At 40.8% G+C, this 15009-nt stretch overlaps 1 protein-coding gene across 1 annotated transcript in view; it reads right to left on the bottom strand.

The window, feature by feature from the left end:
- Positions 1 to 15009, bottom strand: part of PARVA (parvin alpha) — a 154541-nt gene that overhangs the window by 23080 nt on the left and 116452 nt on the right. Inside the window, exons 5-6 of the mRNA XM_054439175.2 lie at positions 10535 to 10675; positions 2735 to 2850 (exon numbers count right to left, since the gene is read on the bottom strand). Coding sequence (XP_054295150.1) covers positions 2735 to 2850; positions 10535 to 10675 — 257 coding nt within the window. The remainder of the gene's footprint in view (positions 1 to 2734; positions 2851 to 10534; positions 10676 to 15009) is intronic.

Here is a 15009-nt window from a genome sequence, read left to right on the forward strand (position 1 = left end):
ACCACAGAACCCAGCGTCCTTGCAAAATACTTTTACAGAAGAAAGGAAGAGCTGGATAAGGCCAAGAGTCTATCTGGCGTAGATTAAGAATGGACTAATCAAAACAAAAAAGGAGGTAAAAGAAAAAAAAAAATCTATCATTTAAAGAGGACCAGGTGAAGATAAATCAGGACTTCTTTCCACATGCAGTTTCAACACAGGCAGTGTTTTCATGTGGGGCTAATGGAATCTGTGTCCTTGTCCTGCATGGCCATTCATAGACATAAAACCTCATCTCCAACTTTATGCAAAATTAAATGCTTCTGCATAGAATGGAAAAGAAATCTGGGTTAAATAACCCCTCACACAGCATCCTGATTCACCTCCCCCCATTATGTGTTCCCTAAAGAGTTCTCCCTGTGGTTCAGTCTGTGACTCACCACCAATTCTGAGTCTTGCTTCTGTGCCTGTTCAACTTGATAAAGCAAAAACACCCCATAAAACCTGATGTGCATTAATGCCATTTTATGAAACATGTCCTCTTTTCTCCCTCATGCTAACAAAACAGCCTACAGGAGAAATTAAACCGACAACAGGCTTCTGATGGCCTATAATTGAGCTCAAAATAAGGCAGGAGACACAGGCTTGCAATGACCATTGTTTCAAAATAGAAGCCTCCTCTCTCCTGCTCACATTTTCAGTCGTCGTTCAGTCTGTAGTAATTCCAACAGGCAGATTTTATTATTTCTGTTAGAGGGCTGTTTATTCTAGCTGATAAGAAAAGTCTTAAGATGTTCAACAAATTCATGCACAAAGAACTGGACTGGATTTGTCACAAAAGAGAAGATAAAGAAGGGCAATTTAAATAAAAGTATTTATCTCCTCTAGTGATGAGAGCTATTATAAATGAATATAACAACTGTAGGTTTACTTATGAAAATAATTTTTAAAAATTTCAATGTTAGTGATATGTGGTCACTTTTAAAGCACTCTTTCATGAACTGTTCCAGGAACCAAGATAAAAAAAAAAAGACTCTCTTTTCCAGAGCAGTCTGAGGTTCACAGCAAAATTGAGAGGAAGGTACAGACATTTCCAGAGATTTCCTATATATTCCCTGCCCTGACACATACTTGTCAGGGTGCACTTTCAATATCCTACACCAGAATGATACACCTTTAACAACTGATGAGCTTATAATTGATACTCTCACTATCACCCAAAGTCTATAGTTGACATTTAGGGTCCACTTTTGGTGCTGTCCATTCTATGGGTTTTGACAAATGTATAGTGACATGTACCAAAAAATCCTCTGTGCTCCCACCTATGGGAAACATGTCCACCTATTCATCCCTGCCTCCCTAATTGTAGTTTTTAAAAACATAAAGAATTGTATTCACACATTATTGACTGGTAAAAATAACATGATAGAGATGACCTGGACTCACTAGGAAGATGCTTGAACCTGAGTAGTCTGAGTTAGCCACATATCCATAGCAGACATAAAATGCTTAGTGCCATGTTTGATACAAGTGAAGAGCTCGATAAGGAGGACATTTAGGACCTTTTGGCCAGTGGCACTTGGTATCTGACCACACACATTCCCATTTTCTATGAGCCCTCTCTGCTTCTTATTTGTAGTCCTATCTCGTCAGCAGGCAGGGCCGAGGTGTCACATTCCTGTTATACCTTCTTGATGCTTAGTGGAGTTAAGTACCCAGAGGTGTGGAAGAAATAGTTTTTCACTGGGGCACAACTGATCAGTTGATTAGGAGGACCATTTCCTCGTCTCCTCCTGTTGACAGCTGATGTTTGAAAGTTCAACTCAAAGTCCTTTTGTCTTGGAAACTGGCCTGGTCTGATCAGGCAAAGTCTACCAGCCCTCAAGGCTTTTTCTCATCAAGGGATGGCAGAGCCACTGTTATCATTCCCTATTCCAGAGCCTGGATCGCCAGGGAGCTGCTTAGATGGCGAGCTCTCCCTTGCTGCATGGAAAAGAACAGAAACAAGCAAACAAAAGGATGACCTTTTGCTAAATGGGTATAAAGTTGGAAAATAAAATTGAATTTGGGTATTTAATGGGGTTAGGAGTGGAGTGAGATAGTCACAGGGAGAGAGCACACCCTCATTGTGGAAATTACACAGCCATATGTGAATGGAAATTCCATCCAACAATCTGGAAAAGATGACTTGAGATCCCAGCTGTGCTTCTGTGGGTGGGTGAACAGTGGCAGTGCCTTCAATACAGACATGGCCAGTTGGGGTCTCTCTCAAATGCATGCACATGTACACACACATTCCCTTATATGCACAGATATCGTTCTCCCCATACTTAAGTATCATTTGTTTAACCAAAATATTATGGTTCTCCATGGTTTGCAGGGCACCTGTACACTCCTGTACACAAACTCACACACACATCCCCCTTTCCTCCTGACCCCATGACACACAGCTCACGTACATACCACACACCCTCATCTACACATTACACAGAAAACTCAGACAAAAACACATAAACCATAGGCACATACCCCACACAAAGCTATCTATACACAAGCACATGCTCTTCCATCTTGTGTACACTTACCAGGGAAGCCAACATGCAACAGAAAGCTCACTCAGTGCCTCCCAATATACTGCACACCCAGGCTCAACATTCATGCAGCCATCCTTCTAATGATCTACTTGACGCACCATAGGAACTGAACCTCCATGACTCTTTAAAGACACAGATGTTTGTAGTGTTATCTGTCTTACCTGGACCACAACCACTTGGATGGAAACGTGGTCTGGGAGTCGAATTGGTGCCCGGAAATACTGAGACAGAGCAACGAGCAGGTGTAAGATGGCCACCAGGCTCTTGGCATGAACAGCTGAAATGAAAGAAGATTGAAAAATTACAGCATCTTCTTCCAGGTTCTAGGCAATATAAGCAGATGTTCAAAGTGTAGTAGTACCCCACTGATAGAGTTTGGATATTTGTCCCTGCCCAAATCTCATGCTGAAATGTAATCCCTGGTGTTGGAGGTGGGGCCTGGTGGGAGGTATCTGGATTGTGGGGGTGGATCCCTCATGAACGGCTTAGTGCCATCCCCTTGGTGATAGTACACTCGAGCTCTCACATGTGATCTGGTGGTTGAAAAGTACATGGCACCTTCGTGTCGCCCACTCTCTCTCTTGCTCCTGCTTGTGTCATATGAAGTGCCTGTTCCCACTTTGCCTTCTGCCATGAGTAAAAGGTCCCTGAGGCCTCCCTGGAAGCCAGGCAGATGCTGGCCAATTAAACTTCTTTTATTTATAAATTACCCAGCCTCAAGCCTTTCTTAATGGCTATGCATGAACAGCCTAATATATCCACCCAATGTCCCTTTATACCATGCCTGAGGGTCGGGACACCTGTGGTCATCACAGGCCTCACTCTGGGCCCCCTCAAATCTTTCTTTTTTTTGAAGCAGGGTCTTGCTCTGTTGCTTAGGCTGGAGTACAGTGGCACAATCCTAGCTCACTGCAGCCTCGAACTCCTAGGCTCAAGCAATCCTCCCACCTTGGCCTCTGTGGAGTAGCTGGGACTACAGGGATGTGCCACCACGCCTGGCCCCCTCAGTTCTTTGCCAGGTCCCATGGGGCTCCTTCTTGGGTCATATTATTGCCAGATTTCCAATGTGGCACCTCTCTAATCCCAGGTTCCCATCAGGATCCTGACAACTGCTGAGCTCTGAGCTCAGATCAGCTCTCTCTCAGTCCCACGTCCCTGCCCACTCTACTCCAATCACCATGAGCATGTCTGCTCTGCACTCCCTCTCCCTTCCCACTTAACCATGAACTCTGGATTATCACTACTACCCTTGTCTCAAGACTGCACACAAAGCACGCCCTTAATAAATAAACACTGAGTCAGGAACACTAGGTCTCTTCCTTGGTTCAGGGCTTTAAGATCCCTGGAAGAAGGCATGAGAAAGACATTCAAAGGGCTATGTTACTTGCTTGAGTGACACTATGGTCACTGTAGGCAATGCCCTTTAAGGAGCAGCTGGGACGGGATGTTACGGAGCCAGGGGGCTGCCAAAGCTGCTGAGTCATGTGCTCAAAGTCAAGCTATTTACACCAGAGAAGGCTGGGTCACACTGGGTTGTAGTTTTCTCACTAGATGAGGAGAAAAAGACTCAGTGAGGTGCACGGAGGGTCAGGCAGACTGGAGCCTGAATTCTAACTTTATAATCTACCACTTATTTACTGGCTACATGGCCTTGGATAGGGTAGGCCACCGAAGGCCTCTGAGCCTTAATTTGCTCATCTTTACAAATGGAGGTAACAGAACCTATGTGGATGTACAGGTTGTAAAGATTCCCCAAAAGACTTCATTAAAAAAAGAAAATAGTTACACTAGAGTGGATAGTCTTTTTTTCCTATTTCAAAATATTCTTTAGAATAAAAATCTGCCATCTTTTCAATTAAAACAAATTCTAGCCACTGTTGAACATTTGTGTGCCCCTATCATTCCTGCCTCTCAACATGTCTCCTGGGAGTTTTCTCTCTGATGCTCCTGGAACACAGCAGGTGCCCAGGAATGGCTGATTTTTTTTTTTATTGTTATACCTTATGTGAAATTACCTGGCACCTAGGCAACTAAAACATGCCAGCTTTCTTCCCTTTCTTTCTCATCAAAGGGAAGAGTCACCAGATATTTTGCCTACCTTCACAGTCCTACCAGTTTCATGGCTGTTTATTACAGGGGGCATTTAAGGGAATAACAAAAAAATGCCTATTTTGTGTACTTCACATGCACTAGGCCCATTATTAGGATGCCATTCTGTCTTCCCTGGGATCAGTGAGTCTGATTTAGCAGAAGCTTTGAGAAATCACCAAGAAAAGAGAATGATTCAGACATTCCTTTGTAACTCATTAGGGTTTCTGGTTATCACTGCTACTTCAAAGAAGGTTTTCTACTGATTATGAACAGCAGCTCACCATCACCACAAACAGAAGCTGAACTGCTCTGAACTCCTAGCCTTCCAGAAGGTTTCAATTTTGGGCTTTCGGGCCTTGTTAACTAAGTTTTACCCAGACTTACAGCCTCAAAAAAAGATCCTGACGTGGCACTGACCCACTGTGACCCACTGACATGGTATGGTCACCATCAGAGGCAAATCCAGGTTTGCTCTTCTGGTCAGAACTACCGGCCTACCACCTGGCATCACTGAGGGTTGTAAGAACATTTGCTACCCCTCTCCCCTTTAATAGCAAAATATAATGCTAGAAAAGTTGTGATCAAACAAGTTGTTCTTATACCTTGGTGACATTGTACACCATCTCCATTGTCTTGGTGAGCAATGCAGAGCTATACCGTAAGCATCATATAGATGTCAGACTCATTCAATGAATGCTCTATCCTCCTGGGATTTTTTTTAGAAAGAAATTGTAGTCTCACACACATACATACTACACTACATGTACAAAGATGTTACTGTGTAATATACTATGATGTTTTAAAACCCTGGAAAACACTATGTCCAATAACAAGATGATGGTTTAGATCAGCATTTTTCAAACTTTTAAATATTAAGCATGGAAATCCTTTGTTCTAAAAGCTGATAGTTAAAACTCATGAAAAAAGTACAACTGCTCTGGTTAAAGTCAGGATTCTGGAGTCCTAACTGCACCCTACCTATGACTTCTTGTCTTCTCCTTGGTGATGCTAGAGTTTCTCCTTGCAAATCCCTAGTTTTGGACCAACCGTAGTTGAATAACCACTGCTTTAAGAAGTTATGGTATATACACATAATGAATAGTTTGCATGCATTGAAAATCATAGTTAAGATAGTATAGCTATATATATGTGTATATGTGTATATATCTATATACACGTGTATATGTGTGTAATATACATGGCTATAAATATACATTTATGGATATATGCATACATAAAAGCATATACATATGTATGTATATCTACATATACACACACAAACATGTGCTTGTGGCCAACATTTGGAAAGGAATATATTTAAAAAAATGAAAATAGTTATGCTAGAGTGGAAAGATAGTTTTTTTTTTTTTTTGAGATGGAGTTTTGCTCTTGTCACCCAGGTTGGAGTGCAATGACTGGATCTCGTCTCACTGCAACCACCTCCTGGGTTCAAGTGATTCTCCTGACTCAGCCTCCCGAGTAGCTGGGATTATAGGTGCGTGCCACCATACCTGGCTAATTTTTGTGCTTTTAGTAGAGAGGAGTTTCACCATGTTGGCCAGGCTGGTAACAAACTCCTGACCTCAGGTGATCCACCCACCTTGGCCTCCCAAAGTGCTGGGATTACAGTTGTGAGCCACCGCGCCCAGCCGGATAGGTTTTTTTTCCCCCTTTTTTCTTTTTTCTGAGATGGAGTCTCACTCTGTCGCCCAGGCTGGAGTGCATTGGTGCAATCTTGGCTCACTGCAAGGTCTGCCTCCTGGGTTCAAGCGAATCTCCTTGAATCCTCAGCCTCCCGAGTAGTTGGGATTACAGGCATGTGCCACCATGCTGGGCTAATTTTTGTATTTTTTAGTAGAGATGGGGTTTTGCCATGTTGGCCAGGCTGGTCTCAAAGTCCTGACCTCAGGTGATCCACCCACCTTGGCCTTCCAAAGTGCTGGGATTACAGGTGTGAGCCACAGCGCCCAGCCTTTTTTCCTATTTTGAAATATTCTTTAGAAGAAAAATATGCCATTTTTTCAATTAAAACAGATTCTACCCACTGTTGAACATTTGTGCACCCTCATCATTGCTGCCTCTCAACACGTCTCCTGGGAATTTTCTCCCTGGTGCTCAACAGAAGCTGAGGCCAACATGTGCCCGCAGTCAAGTCAGGAGGGAACATATGGGATAAGAGTAAGCACTCAGGCCTCACTGTGCAAGACAGGAACCGCAGCTGCAAGGCTAAGAGTGTCACTCTAGGGCTGGAAAGCAGTATTTAAAACAGGGCTGCTGAGTTAGAAATAGTCTTCCAAACATGTCCTTTGGTGGAAACAAATTGGTGTAATTTTTCTGGAGGTAATTTAACATTCTGTATTATGACCTTAAAAATGCTCTCACCCTTTAGCCCTAACATACACTCTTGGGTATTTATCCTAAAGAAGTAATTATGGCTACAATGCATCCAGCTGTATTGATATCAGTGGGAAAACAGAGAACAATCTGAAAATCCATTATCAGTTAAATAAATTATGGTAGATCCATAGAATGTCACATCATATAGTATTAAAAGTGACATACAGAAGACTATTTAATGATTTGTCAATATATACATCTTCCAAACAACATAAACAGGTTGATCTCATTTTTGCTAAAAGTTTTTTATATATACACATATGAAATATTATACACTACTTATTACACACGTATAGACACACACAGAACTTGAAGAACACAGCACAATGTTCGTGGTTCTTGTCTCTAGGTGGGCAGTGAAAAGACAAAAGTCCCTGCCCTCAATGAAGTTTACCTTCATAGTTTCTTAACCTCTCTATGCTCCGATTTTCCCATCTGTAACATGGGAATAAAAGAATTCTCACTTCAGATGAGTGAGTGAAGATTACAAAGATTAAAATACATAAAGTGTTTAGAAGAGTACAAGACATACAATAAGCATAATAAATATGTTAAATGTTAATATTTAAATTTATTTTATCTGCACTTTGTAAATTTTCAATAATGAAAATTACTGTTGTGAATTAGAAAAAAAAAAGAAGAAATCCCTAAAGCCCCAGATCAAGGACCTTGGTAACTCAGCAGCCTGTCCCTACCACCCTCATCCTGAGCGGAGAGGCGCCACAGTGTCCTCAGGTTTACATCCAGGAAAGGTAACTGAGACAGGAGACAAAGCTTTTCCCCCAGGAGCTGAGCCTGCCACATTCCTTATGGAACAAGCCACTGTGACTTTGTAAATAAGCCCAGCTCTTCAAAAGCCCCAAGGCATCACAGGGAGCTAGCCACCGAGATGAGATAATTATTCCCTCTGACCCAGTAATCCATCTCAGTTCTGGAAATTTATCTAAGGGAAGTAATTCAAGAGAAGCAAAAAGAGGCACAAGCTAAGACATTCAGTTTGGTGCTATCTGATATTAGAAATAGGTTGGGAAACATCCTAAAAGGATAGGCATCAACCTAGGGTTTAAGTTAACTGTGGGATATCTACCCTATGAAATAGAAACAGCTATCAAAAATTTTACCTACAAAGACCACGAGGGAATGTAGAAAATACGTGTGCTGTAAGATCAAGAGAAAAATAACAAAACACAAAAGTGTATATGACTTGGGCCAGGCGCAGTGGCTCATGCCTGTAATCCTGGCACTTTGGGAGGCTGAGGCGGGCAGATCACCTGAAGTCAGGACTTTGAAACCAGCCTGGCCATGGCGAATTCCCGTCTCTACTAAAAATACGAAAGTTAGGTGGGCGTGGTGGGGCATTCCTGTAATCCCAGCTACTCAGGAGGCTGAGGCAGGAGAGTTGCTTGAACCCAGGAGGCGAAGGTGGCAGTGAGCCAAGATCGTGCCACTTCACTTCAGCCTGGGCAACAGAGAGAGACTCCATTTCAAAAAAAAAAAAAAAGAAAAAAAAAGTGTATATGACCTGACCAAGCAAAATGATGCAGTGATGTAACTAGTAACGAAACAAGTGAAATGAAACAAACAAATGAAAACAGCTAGATTAGCATGGTAATAAATGATGATTTTTCTTGCACACATTTCCCTATAAGAAATTAAAGCAAGCATAAACCAAACAAATCATTCAAAGCCGCTGGAGACACTGTTCTTGATGTGGCTTTAAAAGACCCTGTTCTAGGCTGGGCACAGTGGCTTGTGCCTGTAATTTAGCACTTTGGGAGGCCGAGGTGGGTGGACTGCCTGAGCTCAGGAGTTCGAGACCGGCCTGGGCAACATGGTGAAACCCTGTCTCTAGTAAAATACAAAAGAAATTAGCTGGGCTTGGTGGCACACGCCTGTAATCCCAGTTACTCGGGAGGCTGAGGCATGAGAATCGCTTGAACCTGGGAGGCGGAGGTTGCAGTGAGCTGAGATCGCGCCACTGCCCTCCAGCCTGGGCAACAGAGTGAGACTCTGTCTCTCCAAAAAAAAAAAAATAATAATAATAAAAGACTCTGTTCTTCTATCTCAGCCTTTCCCAAATTGGGTGCCAGGATAAGTTAAATATGTTTGACTTGTTTTTTTTTGGAGGGGTACAGGGAGGTGGTCCATATTCAAAGGAGTGGGAGATAGGACCAAACTAAACAGCAGTCTTCATTAGAGGACTTCTCAAATGTTTACGACTATTGTAGATTTTTAAAATGCAGATACATTTCCCAAACTAGTCATCAACCTCCCTGCCCTGCCTTGTTCTCCCCCATTGACAATACTAGCATTCCTGGAACACACTGAAACAGAGCCCCTCTCCTTGATAGCATCTAGGGCCCAGGGCACAGCCTCCCCTCCTCCTGCCCTCAGGTGTCTCCCTCTGCGGGCAGAGAATGCCTTGTGCCCGGTTCCCAGCGTCACTGCTGTGCAAAGCAGCTGATCACGCTGTGCACAAAAATGTGTAATTATGCTGAGGAGGCACTTGGTGTCTCAGCCCCAATGTCAGATGTTAGAGACCTGCTGGAGAGATTGTGACTGGCAGTTACTGGGTTTCTAACTTTAGAGGTGAAGACTCCATTTTCTTTCCTAAGTTTGAAAAGTATTTTTTTTTTGTAGGGGGCTGTTGATTTTAAGTTGTGTAAGTTAGACGCAATAAAGCATAGTACTTAACCCCTTAATACTTAAAGGCAAAACACAGTCTAATCTAATCTTTTATTAATCTAAATTCATATTTTTATCTATTACAATAAACTTTGGAATCCAGTTGTTACTGCTAGATTCACCTAATCCCCTGATTAATTCTGATAGGGACTCATTAAGTCTATATTAGACACCGGGCCTTTGGAGCAGCAAATGAACTAATAATTTATAAACTAATAATTATTATAAACTAATAATTTATGCTTTCTGAGGTCTCTGAGCTATGCTAGCTGTAAAAAGCTGAATTTTAACATCTTGTTTCAGTGCTTATGATCTCAGCCATATCTTTGCTCTTTCTAGAAAATGAAAGGGGATTGGAAGGGCGTCGGCTTTCGAATAGACAGAACTGAATCCTTGCTCCGTGCTTCTCAGCTGTGTGAATGTGGGGACCTCAGCTTCCCAAGCCTCTCCAAGCTGCAGACAACAGCTTTCTCAAAAGGCTGTGCTGGGACTTAGAAGAAGTAGCTAAGTGAATGAGTTTCCTTCCCTTCCCCATTTCACATGAGGTTTCTATGGAAAGCCTTTTACAGAAGAGGAACGTGAGATTTTAACATTCTGTTATTTTTCCCCAAGGGTATGGATGGAACTTCTTCGAAGTTCTAAGGAAGCGGGGCATCTTGTTCAAAGATAAATGAGTTTGACCCCCCTCCCCTGAAGCCTGCCAAGCTTATGGATGGTTTCTTGGGGAAGCCCCATGGCAGGGACCACAGGCATTGTTTAATGGTGCCCCTTTCCTTTGTTCAACTCACAATCCACATTCCACTTGATGCTCCTGGGAGGAAGTTTCAGGGTTTCATTGATCTTCTCCAGGACAGTCTGCAGTTTTTGCTTCTGAGCAATCTCTGACTGGGTGACCTCAGCCACATTTAGCTTCTCACTCTCCAGTTTCTCTGAGGGTGACAAGGGAAAAGAGAACAACTGTTATGCTGGGCCCCAGACAACCCTACTGCACGCACTTACTCAGTTATTCGGTCTCTCATGCACTCATGCATGCATGCACTCTCACAACAATAGATACTGGATGCCTACCAGCAGAGGGACACGGCTGTCCCCTCATCACCTTATGGTGGCACCAGCAGCATCAGTACTGTGAGAGCCTCGTGATCATGACTTGAATCCCCAGATCCCAGGGGCATTTAACCTAGCCTGTCATATTTGAACTCTATCATTCTGGAGTTTTCTCCTTCTTTTCAATTCTACCTTCTCCAAGGACATCTCTGTGCTCCGACTGGAAAGCCTTCTCTGTAGAGTTAGTCAAGGCATTTTGTACATTCCTGTAGTACAGTCTGTGTCAGGTCCAATCATATTTATCTGTTTTAAGTACTTTCTTTCCTTTTAAACCCACCTGGAAGGCCACTTACTTAATGTGTCATATTTAATCAATTCTAAGGCATATATTTTTCACATTTTAACATCCTTAAAGTCAGGTTGTGTCTTACTGGCATCCTACAATGGCTGCCAGCTAGGTGGAAGGTCTAAGAGTTATCATTGTCTCCACGGGCTTGAACTTGCTTGTAGCTCTTCACAGTATGATTACTTACATGTCTCAATAAGCCTACATGAACACCTTCAAAAAGTATAAAATAAAAATTCTCAGCAACAAGAAAGCATTCAGTAATAGCTTAAAGTGATCTTTCTCTTTCTGAGTGGTTCTTATATAATGGTGTGTTTTAAAATCAATGGTTTTTTTATGCAATGACATAACACCTTAATACTTAAAAAAAAGGAAAAACTCAGTCTAATCATTTTATTAATCTAAATTCATATTTTAATCTATTACAAAGAAAAAAACAACTTTGGACTCCTTAACAGGAAATTGGTTGCCTACCACTGGAACTCACCTAATCAGTTCTAATTAATTTAAGATTGACAGAACTGCATACATTTAAAATATCTTTTCTCCTAATTTTTAAGGGCTGCTATACAAGTTACATTTTACTATGTATCAATATTTTCCCTAATGCTTAATTATTTATTTTTGAGTAACTGTGGTTTATCTAAGCCAAATGCCCCCTTGAGTCATTCTTTGAAGATAAAGTTGCCCAATGGAGAATTTATGCAGGTTCTGTGGATTTGTGAATTTTTTTAAGCACCTCAGTAAGATAATCTCAAGCTATTCTTACCTGTGATGGCCTGAAATGTTCTCTTTAGTTGTTTCAAGCCATTTTTATCTCTAAAGTTCAGAGATTTAACAAGAATATATCTAAATGTCTTCTTCTTACATCCTGAAGAGACCTTGTGTGTGCCTTATCCATTTTTAGGCTGAATTCTTATCTTGGATCCTCTCCTACTGAAAAAATGACAAGTTATTTTCTTTCACTTTTTCCCATTATTTTCAGATGTAATTGTCTCTATAGAAGCAAATTATTTTAATCTTACTTTGCAACTACAAGCATTGGATAGAGGCTGCCCAAAATGCTAGGTTAAGAACCCTCTGGTCTTATCTTGGCTCAGAGGAAAAGATTGCAGGCGAAGATTACTGATGACTGTTGTGAGAGAGGGTTGGGTGGGGAGGAGAGGAGTGAGGAGGAGCCACTTATTTGCTAGCTCTGCTGTGTTACATCATTGTCTATAAATTTTCATATTTAAAATCTGGCATTGAACAGATTTTCAGCTTAGGTCTCTGATTCTGTTTTCTAGGTCAACAACTTTTTCTTGCACAGTTGTCTAGTTCATTCTTATTTTTTTTAAAATGGTGTGACATAAGAAGAAATATACATCTTGTCTCCTTGATCTCCCTTCCTAGCACAGAGCTTCTAAAAACCTTGCAACTTTCTGAAAGATGATAGTGGCATCTTTTGTTATAATATTTGGGTTTTGTCCCCAGTTCCTGAAAAAGCTCTGAAATGATGAAGGTAAAAGGAACATCTTTTGTTATTCATAACAAGCCCCTTTCACCTACATCTGAGTTTATATTAATGAGGCAACTTTTAGAAAGCTGTGAGGTTGGGGAAGCTGATTGCCAGGAGAACCAAGCATATGATTAAAGGATTGGAACATTCTGCCTCATACCCCCCACCCATGAGAAAGGGGAAGGAAGGTGGAGGTCAACTATCAATGGCCAGTGATTTAATCAGTTATGCCTACTTAATGACACTTCATAAAAACCCTGGCCGAAAATGTTCAGAGAGCTTCCTGGTTGGTAAATATATGAAGGTGCTGGAGGGTCGTGCACATGAGAAGGCATGGAAGCTCTGTGCCTCTCCCGCAAACCATGCCCTATGCATCTCTTCCTTTTGGCTGATTTTGAGTTTTATCCTTTATAATAGACTAGTAAACCTAAGTGCCTTCCTGAGTTCTGTGTGCCATTCTAGCAAATGATCATATCTGAGGAAGGGGTTTTGGAAACCCCTGATCTATTATAGCTAGTTGGTCAGAAGTACCGGAGGTCTGAACTTGGCGAATGCCAACTGAAGTGGGGACACTCTTGTGGCACTGAGCCCTTAACCTGCGAGGGCTGTGCTAACTTTGGGCCAGTAGTATCAAAATTAAATTGTAGGACACCCTGTTGGTGTCCATAGAGAACTGGAAAGTTGCTTAGTGTGGAAAACCCACACATTTGGTGTCAGAAGTGTTAAGAGTATAGAGAAATGTGTTTTCCATTATTGGATTTCACACCTTACTTACTAAAGCATCCATTGTTTTTCTGTTTCCACTAATATATTTAACTAGTCTATGATACTAAAATTGTAGTGCATTCTTCCTAAAATTAAATTTTTTCCTTTTTTTTTTTTAGCATCTGGTATTTCTTATTTAGGAGAAGCATTTTTGTGGCTTTGTTTTGTGTTGCAAATGTTTTATAAAATGTAATTCTGCTTTACTTCTTTCCATTTTAGTCATTATGCTTTGGGTTTATATTCTTGCTTTTAATTTTTGCTGTTGGATATTTTAGTCTAGGCATTGATATTGGTATTAAATGGATTTGCATAAAAATATATCTCGAAGTAATCCTTATTGTGTGTGTGTTAATATTCTCTTTTTTTTTTTTTTTTTGAGATGGGGTCTCATTCTGTTGCCCAAGCTGGAGTGCAGTGGCACAATCTCAGCTTACTGAAACCTCTGCCTCCCGGGTTCAAGTGATTCTCCTGTCTCAGCCTCCTAAGTAGCTGGGATTACAGGCATGCGCCACCACGCCCAGCTAATTTTTGTATTTTTAGTAGAGATGGGGTTTCACTATGTTGGTCAGGCTAGTCTCGAACTCCTGGACTCAAGAGATCCACCCACCTCAGCCTCCTAAAGTGCTGGGATTACAGGCATGAGCCACTACACCCAGCCTTCTCTTTCTTTTTTAATAAAAATGAGATTATATTATATATATTTTTTGCTATTGGCTTTTTTCCCACTCATATATATATCATAAGTCTTTTTAGGTCAATATATGAATATAACTCATTCTTTTTCAAAACTGCATATTGCATTATATGACTTATAACTTGACATACAGCCAGGTTATAACCCACATTTTCCCTATTGGTAATAAAGTTGCAATAAACATCTTGTGTGTGTGTGTATGTATTACTAGTTGATTACTGCTGGTAAACATGAAAGCTATTACCTTACAGATTTTTTCCTTGTATGTTGTCATCTTACCAAATCCATTTATTAGTCCTATTGCGGTTTGAGTCTTCAGCATTCTCTGGGTATGCAAATAAAACATCATTATCTCTATTTTGCAGGCTTATGTGACATATTTTAATTTTCTAACATTTAAATAAAAGATTAATTTGAGAACTTCTTCTGCTATTCCTACCCCCTCCTTTATCTTTAAGGTATTCAACTCTTAAAATATAAGAGGCCCACTCAAATAATATTTCTATAGCTTAATAGTAATTTACTCAACATTACTAAGGATTTAAAGATAATGTTCTTTTGTGGGCTAATTTCAGCTAGTTCCATAAAGTTTTCTATTGCTGAAGTTTTATTCTTCCAGGAAACTATTTCTCTCATGTTTCCATAGTTACACAAATTGTTCATAACTAGTTTAACTCTTCATAAGTATTAGGCATGATTTTGAAATTGATAGGATGTGATTTAGAAAATTTTCTCAGGTGGATTATTTTGTGAATCTTTGAGTTGTTTTTGAAGGTATTACCCAAATTTGCTTTTGGAGAGATTAAATATAGAAAACAATGAAACAGTATTCAGAAGTTCCGACGCATAAAGACAAGGCAGAATAAACTCAATTACCCTGAATGGTGGGAGAATTGAGATGTTCTAACAAACA

This window comes from Pongo pygmaeus, chromosome 9 (genome assembly GCF_028885625.2).
Source record: "Pongo pygmaeus isolate AG05252 chromosome 9, NHGRI_mPonPyg2-v2.0_pri, whole genome shotgun sequence".
Classification (NCBI taxonomy): Eukaryota; Metazoa; Chordata; class Mammalia; order Primates; family Hominidae; genus Pongo; species Pongo pygmaeus.